General features: G+C 38.0%; 1 protein-coding gene across 1 annotated transcript; it reads right to left on the bottom strand.

The window, feature by feature from the left end:
* Positions 1-260: 260 nt before the first annotated feature.
* LOC127668968 (beta-defensin 37-like) lies at positions 261-5,062 on the bottom strand. Its single transcript, XM_052162860.1, has 2 exons — positions 5,002-5,062; positions 261-391 (listed from the first exon to the last, which is right to left on the bottom strand). The coding sequence occupies exons 1-2, from the start codon at positions 5,060-5,062 to the stop codon at positions 261-263; spliced, it is 192 nt and encodes a 63-aa protein (XP_052018820.1).
* Between the last annotated feature and the right edge of the window lie 4,195 nt (positions 5,063-9,257).

Here is a 9,257-nt window from a genome sequence, read left to right as displayed (position 1 = left end):
AAAGTGGTCCTCATTAGTTCATTTCTTGAAAAAAATCAAATGGAATCATATTTGTTTATTACATGGCATTATTTCTATTTGACCAGACATGGATTTTGGACTGGTCTTTTTTTCACCATAGGTTCCTTTAAATAACCCACATTTTCTTAACTCATTATAGACGTATAGACAGCTCATTTTAGTATGAGAAAGTAATACCTCAGTGTGTTTTTCTTTATCACAGCAATGGTTGTGCATTCTTCTTTGCGAATTCTGATACATCAATCCTGTTTGTGACAACACTTGCCTTTTCCTTTATAACAGGTGCCAACTACTTTATAGTAGAATGGGCAACGCATGATGCGACACATGTCTTTATTCTTAAAACATACTCTTGTGTCATGGACAGCAACTGCAAGAAAAGGAGAAAGAAACCCTTCAAACTCTTGGTTGTAGCTGCATTGATTTTAGACTGTTTGGGGAAGGCACAAGAGTTCTACATTAATTTAAAGAAAAATTGAGTTTTAGATCCCCTAATAAAAACCATATTTTTCTGAACTCACTAACCAGAGAGATCCCCATTGCCATATAACCATGGTTACTACTTTAGAAAGGTCAAATAGAGAATACGTTTTTTTTTCTATTCATTTTGAGACAGGGTCTCACTCTATAGTCCTTACTGGCTTGGAATCCATTATTTAGCTCAGGCTGGCTCTGAATCACAGAGATTGTCTTTCCTCATCCTGTTTGATACTGGGAGTAAAGGATGGAGCACCATCTCTGGCTGTAGAAGCTTCTCATCACCACAAACTCTTCAGTGGGACAGTGGTGCTAAGGTGGTGGGAGGAAGTGGAGTGACACTCTGCTTTCCCACCCCAGGACTTTCTCAGAGAAGCACCACAGCCTAAGCCCCTCACTTGCTCACCCTAAACCCATCTTCCTGAGTTCTGTCTCATAGCCTTTCTCTACATTTTAGGGGTTCTGACTTCCATTGTGTATGGTTGTTGAAAGAGAAATGCTCTAAATCCAACACTGGCCTCTACAATGATCATCCCCCATCAGACTCTGTAGACATGATCACCTCCAGGTTTTGTTTCCTTTTGTGGAGGGGTCAGAAGTCGGTATGATTTTGAGAGGATGCTTCATGTATTCTATGTTCCCTGGTGAAATATTTGCAGCTGGTTTTCTAGTACTAGGAAGGCTAACAGAAATCAAGTTTTGAATGAACTTTGCTGTGTTTGTTTTTTTAATGACATCATTAACCTAAGTACTGATATGTATATGTATGTGTATGTGCATGTGCATGTGTATACGTATATAGAGTTTTTTCCTCTTTGTTGTTGATCATTTTTAATGTTTGTTTTATATTTTCAGATTGACAGGATCTAGAGTCACTTGGGAGATGGGCTTCTTTTATGCCTGTTGGAGATTGTTTTGATTGTGTTAATTTGTGTGGAATAACCCATTTACCTGTGGCTAGGACTATTTCCTGGGCAGGTATTATGGATCATAGAAAATGGAGAAACAGAGGAAGCATGTCCTAATTCATTGCTCTCTGATTTTGGACAGTGGCTTATGGTATTTTCCTTTCCAGTTGCTATGACAAAAAGTTCTGACAAAAATGACCTAGGAGAGAAAGGGCTTAGTTCATAATTGGAAGTTTCAGTCCATCATTACAAGGAGATCAAGGTGGCAGGAATAATTGAACAATTGAATAATTTAGTAGTTATGACCACAATCAAAAGAATACACACACACACACACACACACACACACACACACACACATCTATACAGATAGACAGACAGAGAGGGGCAAAAACTGAGAGAGGCAGAGACAGAGAAATACAGACAGGCAGACAAACAGATGTAGAAAGACAGAGAGATAAATACAACCAGAGTAAGACAAACAGAGATAGAGAGATGGGGGATGGGGTACTTGCATTCCAGTGCTTAGTTTGAGTTCTGCACTCTTTTACAATCCAGGCCCTAAACCAGGAAATGGACTTGTCTTCTTTTCTCAGTTAATGGAGTAAAGACAATCACCTATAGATAATCTAGACAATCTGTCACTGATATTCTCTTTCATACCACTCTAGATTGTGTCAAGTAGGCAACAATATCCATCAGGTGTATACAATGTGACCAGCTACTTCAGCTCCCATTGCCCTGGCTTCCCTGCCACAGTGTATATATACTGAGCTGGGAGATAAAGACTATCTACATTTGTTGTTTTTTCAGAATATTAAATCCATATCAGAAATAGAAACAGAGACAATTGCTAAGCAGAAGAGGTTTAATACAATAGGATTGTTTCAGAGAGAAGGAAAGCCCAAGAACACAGTTCGTTCCATGTTTCCCTGATCTAACAGATGTCAAACGTATCCATTGTTTTCACAGAGCAGAAAGCCCACAAAGACAGAGCCTAGACCAGGATGTATTATCCCAGTCCCATATTCATTCTCATTCCATCTAGGCACACTCCTGGCTGAGCACTGCATCCTGCTGCTCTGTAAGAATCAACTTCTGCCTTTTCCTTTATTAAATTGTGTTATTCACAAGAAAGATATAGCTATGGGCACTGTGTGAAGTAATTCAGCTACATTCTGTGTTCTGAAGCTCCTTATGCAGTGATGCTGGTATCTACTCAGCCTGCCTGGGCTGCAGCATTTCAGATTTATCAAGGAAGGGGCTGGGTTGATCTCAGCCATTTTTCACATTCTAATTCTGATCATTTTACCCTGGTGGACAACTAGCCATTTTTCCCATCTTTTGTTCTCTAAGAATCATTCTCTTTTCCCTTATTTGCAAAGAGACACTGAGTCCCCGACAGACTGAACGCTTTTCTATTGTCCTATGAAAGCAAAGCCGCATTTTGCTGAGTTTAAAATCTAGTTTTCTGAAAAAACAAACAAACAAACAAAGAAACAAGCAAACAAACCCCTGGGAAGTGTGTTGTCTCTTGAAAATTTTGTGATGGGTCATTGGACATCAGATGTCTTTCTGTAGGGTTTAATCCTACAACTTTTAGCACAAGGGATAGATCTGTCTTACTGTTATGAAACGTGGGATAAGTATTGATATTTCATACAGAGGGTCTCAAAGTGCCATGTCTCTCCTCCTGATTCTGTTTTCTTTCCACTCCCAACCATGTATCTCAAATTTGTGCATAAAAGATAGGCCATTGATATTAGTCAATTGGAAATGAAATTCTTGTTAAGAGGTCACAATGGACATTTGTGTCTTACCTTGTCCTTCTAACCAGCTACCCTGGCCTGATCAATGGAAGGTTGGAGCGCTATTGTCTTACACAATTGGCATATGGTGTCTAGATGGCCTCTGAATGCAACTCTAGGCAGATTCCTGGTGAATATTTCAGGGGTCAGTGTCAGAGACCCTGATAAAAGGGAAAGCTATGTTCTTGATCAAAGCAAAGTCTGCACTAGAGGCTGGGGCTTCAAAGAATCAAAAGATTTGATCAGTGCCAAGGGCACTGTGTGTTTAGTCTGTGACAGACTTGAGATATTCTGTATCCCCTTTGTGCCACAATGATCCATTAGCTTCCAGCTAACTTTGTTCTACTTTATGATAGCTTTCTGCCGATTCTCCCTCCTGCAAACCACACATTAATGCTATACCTCTTAATAAAGTTCCTTGGCATAAGGCATCAGTTCATGCAAAACCAATTGACCTGAAATTTTCTTTCTTCTTTGTTCCTCTCCAGTCCTCTACTGTCAGATACCTGTAACCAAAGAACAGCCTAACCATGTTTGAAAGGTAGAAGAGAGGCCATTTGGGTCATGGGGAAATTGCATGTTGAGATCCATAGTAGGTAGGAAAGGTGGGAGTTGGAGCCACAGAGTCCTGTGTCCTGAAGTCTTCATCTTTGCCTCAGTTTCAAGGGAGAAAGTGGATCTAGTCTTAATGATATGCATGTTTAGCCTTTAGGGAAAAGAAGAAAGAGTTTGCAGATTTAAATATGTCTTTGCCAGAGCCGTGTTGTACAGTTTTATAGTATATGTATAGTGAGAGAGGCAAAATATTTGCTAGAGAGAATGCCAAGTGGATCACCTTTTCAGTTCTTGCTCACCTCTTATTGGCCTGTAATTTCCCCCAAATGCATCAATTTCCAAAAATACTATTTTACATTTTGTCCCTGCAGTGTTTGAAAACCTGTAGGTTTCTTCTCTCTCTCTCTCTCTCTCTCTCTCTCTCTCTCTCTCTCTCTCTCTCTCTCTCTCTCTCTCTCTCTCTCTCTCTCTTTCTGTGTGTGTGTGTGTGTGTGCATGTGTGTGTGTTTCCTTTTGATCTCACACCAAGCCTTCTTAAGTTTTTTTTTTCTTAGATTTCATGATGCTCTGTACCGTCCTTTCAGCATTGTGCCAAACCCAAACCTCTAGGTTTCCTACAGATCCATATCACAACTCACATCTATTGGGCCTTGACCTACTGAACATTGGTCTTGTGATCATGATTCCTTTTTATTCACAGGGATATTGTGAGGAATAAATTGAAACATGAGCCCTTGTTCTTTTCATTTCAAGTCTGTGCTTCCTAAGCTCGGCCTTTCAAGACATGCATCATCTCTCACCAAGTTACCTAATCTAAAACATCAAGTTCATATTCCCCATTAGCCAAGTGTATTGCAGTCATGTGTTAAACAGTCCTGTGAAAGGTTGTTGAGTGGGTGCCTGTCTCCTGATAGACATCTTTCCTCTTGGTGAGCTATGCCTGCCTTGGAGTAAAGAAGAATGCTTTCTACAAAGAATATTTCATAGATGACAATGAGAAGAAGGAGGTTAAAGACCTTGGAAATATCTATTATTAGCTCTTCGTTCTGGCCAGACTCATTGCCTATACCTAGGACTCAGGCTGAAGCCCCTGTTGCCAGTTGGCTTCAGGCTTTTGAGCCTTGGAATTCTGTCCTATTGATTGCTCCTCAGATCCAACACTAATTTTTCACCTGTTTTATGACCCAATGTACCCAGCTCTGGTCAGGAGTTCAGCAGGTCTCAGTACTTACCTGGGTTGATCTGAAAGCAGAATAGAGAGAGGATAAACAGCAGAAAGCAGGAGATCTTCATGATTGATGCACACTGAACTGATTAAAGACAAGGCCAGAGCTAGAAAGCTTAGCTCAAAGATGAATCCAGAATACAGAGTGCATCTGTAATAATAGAAGGGCAGGAATAAGTAACCCCAAAATTGAGTTTAAGAGAGAAGTGGCAATCAGAAGTAATGCTTCAATAGCCAACCTCTACAGTGTTTATCCTGAGGTCTCTCAATTCTTGAGGGCATTCTTTCTCTATTGCCTGCACCTACATTTTGCTGGAATCCTGGAAATGCTAATTACCTCTTATCTGAACAGTACTCATAAATGTTCCATAGAAAACACAGAATTTCTTTAAATGTAATCGCCAAGGTTTTTGAACTTATACTAATTACACATTAGTTGATTTCCCCCATAGTTTGTTCCCTATTATATTTTCAATACAGGACATGGATAGGAGGCAAAGGGAGATGTCTTCCCCAGACGTTCATATTATTATGATGTAAATGCCACCATTTAAGAAATATTGTGGATACATCACAAACTTTTAGGGAAAAATAGTCATGAAATTATCCCTGCATAACAATAATTTACTACAAATGTACCATTCTAAATCCTGGACAGAGTCAATAAAAAGAAAACTGGAAACAGGGAACCTGGTTCCTGTCTGTTATTTTTTGTCATCGCTTTTAAGTCTGGTTTCACTGACACATAGCTGTCTATGCTTTTCAATCTCTGGGGACAGCACTAGACAGTTATCACAGACATTTAAATAACTAAAAATATGCTAATACCAAATATTAAAATATTTATTTTTGATTTTTGATTTTTTGATAGGTTACTTTTTACAAGCTTAAGTGTTAAGCTGTTGATATTATCCCAATGTCATCACTATAGATGACTCTAAGTCTTATAATGTACTTTGTCCCTGAATATAAATGTTCTCTGTGCTACAAATGTAGGGATCTTCTCACTGTAGATCCAAACATAGTCACACTCTGAGTTTTGGCTCTTTTCTGTCTTGTAGTATAAAATACCTCACCCTTCACTTACTTTTAGGTTGTTTGAAACACTAGATCCTTTTTCTTAAGACTATCTACAACTCTCTCTTATACTGATTCTCTTAGGAATCATTTCCTGGTTTCTTTCACTCCTGCTCTCTTTAGATTAGCAAAATGATCTGGAATGTCAACTAGTGTCATCTGTGGGCAAAAGTGTTTCATAACATGTCTTAATTAGGGTTTTACTGCTATGAACAGACACCTATGACCAAGGCAACTCTTAAAAAGAACAAGAGTTAATTGGGGTTGACTTACAAGTTCAGAGGTTCAGTTCATATCATCAAGTCAGGAGCAATACAGTGTCCAGGCAGTCAGGGTTTGGAGGAGCTGAGAGTTCCACCTCTTGTTCTGAAGGAAGCTAAGAGTGGCTTTTAAGCACCTAGGATGAGGGTCTTAAAGTTCATGCCTACAGTGATACACCTACTTCAAGGCCACACCTCCTAATAGTGCCACTCCCTGGGCCAAGCATATATAAACCACCATGTACAATGCCCTTCTTTGTCTTTCACAGAGGGAGTGCTGTAGTACCTGTGTCTCTCAGGCTGAGGCTGATCCTCTGCTGTGGTTTGTTTTAGTCAAGACTTTTATTCTTCCCTTCTAGGTTGAACTTTTTACAGACTAGCCTTAGAACAATCTGATAGTTTATATTGATGATTATATTCAGAGTTGTAAAATGCTTCTGCCTCTTTATTTCTTTCAGGTCTACTGACTATGAAAAAAGTTTTGTTAGAGATAGAATGTAGATATTGATAATATGCTATAGTGAGTGATCCAAACTACCAAACATCAAGTAATGGTGTTCATCGCAGTATACTTTCCTTTTGATAATAGCCTATCAATGTGATGAGAGAATATTCACTAGACATTTCCATGAATGGAGTCTATAGTCAAAATACTTGTAGTTTTATTATGTTCGAAATTTGTCTTATATTTATATGATGAGTCCATTACTGACATACAATGTTTCTCTTCTTGTAGCCATGACCACCCAAGGGCACATGGGAGTATTTTGGCTTATAGTTTAAGAGACACAGTCCATCGTGGCATAGAGGGTGTGGAAGGATCATGTAATCACATTGAATCCACAGTCACGAAACAGAGATGGAACTAGGGATTGTTGCATGATGGTTAGGATCTGGGTTTGTATCTCAATACCTACTTATAAGCTATCTTACTTGCATTGCTTGTGACCCCTCTGCTAGGAGGTGTGGAGCTGTATGACAATAATAGGATCACTATTGTTGGCTAGCAGCTTCACCTGAATAAACAAAAAACAAACAAACAAAAAAGCAAACAAGGAATCTAGGCTCAGTGAGAGATTTTACCAGAAAAGCAGACCATGATAGAGCTGGGCAACTAATGTCTTTTGTCGACTTTGTGATCTAATATATGTGGCCAAACATACAACAACACACATTCATACACTGCAACATCAACACACACACACACACACACACACACACACACAAACACACACCAGACAGGAAGAGGGTTATTTTTCTAATCAGATGTAAAGACCTGCTTCTGACATCATCCCTTCTCTACTGAGCCTCTCCTTCCTAACTAACTGCTGACCTCATAGGTTACTAATATATCATAATACAAAATATACTCATTCCAGCGTCAAACCTCTTTATACTGTTTAATAGTGCATACATTGTTCAAAAGTCCAATGTTCATGTTTCTGTTCAGACTCAAAACGTTTTTTAGAGTACGAGTCCACATAACAGAATAAAAACAAATGACATCACAAAGTTCAATGGTAGTGGATAAATGGTCCCTTTCTAAAAGGAAAGAGTGTGCTAAGGAAAGATACAACCTCAGCTTCATTCAGTGAACTTAGAAACTAATGGAACCTGGGGGATAGGAAAGCCAATCATTGACACAACAGGTGAAAAAGGCTAAAATCAGATAAATATGTCAGGAAAATAGACAATAATAATTTTTCTTAGATACATATCATAGTAAGAAAAATATAGTGTAAGACATTGCTATAATTACATCTGTTTGATGAGCACACATCCCTCATTTTTATGGAAATCATCTTCTTAGGCATCTACTGTAGAAGTGAATATTGAAGTGAACAGTGGAAATATGACATTATCTCAAGAAGACAAAGAACAGAAATAAAGAGGTATTAGAAACACTCCACTAAAGGCTCAAAGTACATTCGTGGGAAAGGCAGACTCAAGAGTAAACATAGGCTACATGTCAGAAAGAGAAAGCTGTGAAAAAGCTAAAGCCAATCCTTCTCAAGTTTTTCTTTCATTAGTTTACATGCAGTAGCACTTTCCCTTTACACACTTGAAAATTTGAAACAAAGCAAAGCAACAAGGTTTTTCATTCAAACCATGCCCAGCCCAAATATTAATATATTTTATTTGTGTTTATTTTGTTTTATTGTTGAGGATTTAATAATTCCTGTATTATATTTTTAAATTGTTGTTATTCTCTCTATACATACATATATAAATATATACATATACATATACATACATATATAAATATATACATATACTCAAACACACAAAAACACACACATGCACATATATGTATATATGTATACATAATAATAATAATAATAATAATAATAATAATAATAATAATGCATTAGTATATGAATAAACTAGTTGAGTTAACTTAGTGTTACATGTAAGTGTATAATATGAGAGCTTACCAGTTGATATTAGATAATCATTTAAGGGTTATTTCCAATCTCCTAGTACTTATTATTATTAGGTGTATAGGTGGGCTTTGGGTCCTTCTTTGCTTAAACTTTGCCCAGTGTGGAATTCCAGTCTCTTGTATCTGCCTTCAGATCAATATGTATAACTCTTCACTCCTGCAACACCAAGTCTACTTACATGGTACCATACTTCCTATCATGATGATAATGGACTAAAAAGCTGAAACTGTAAGACAGCCTAAATAAAATATTGACATTTACATGAGTTGATCATGCATTACCACTGATCATGGTGTCTTTTCCAAGAATTAAAATTCTAACTATGACAGAGTTCATACCAGCAACTGACTGGGCTATTGTTGCAATAGGCCTGACCATGTTTTTGTTTAGAAGAATATGGACTTTGGCATTGTGGATTAGAAAATTAGTTGAATGCTTTAAGATGGGACTTAGTGGACAATCCTAGTAGGAACATGGAAGTT

The sequence above is a fragment of the Apodemus sylvaticus genome, chromosome 18 (genome assembly GCF_947179515.1).
Source record: "Apodemus sylvaticus chromosome 18, mApoSyl1.1, whole genome shotgun sequence".
In the NCBI taxonomy this organism is placed as follows: domain Eukaryota; kingdom Metazoa; phylum Chordata; class Mammalia; order Rodentia; family Muridae; genus Apodemus; species Apodemus sylvaticus.
This window is presented reverse-complemented; position numbering and strand designations above follow the sequence as displayed.

Excerpts from the sequence above, each read along its gene's own strand:
- LOC127668968 (XM_052162860.1), bottom strand. The coding sequence starts at position 5,062 with ATGAAGATCTCCTGCTTTCTGCTGTTTATCCTCTCTCTATTCTGCTTT. Across the intron at positions 392-5,001 it reads CTGCTTTCAGATCAACCCAG|TTGCTGTCCATGACACAAGA; the intron begins GTAAGTACTGAG and ends CTTTTCTTGCAG.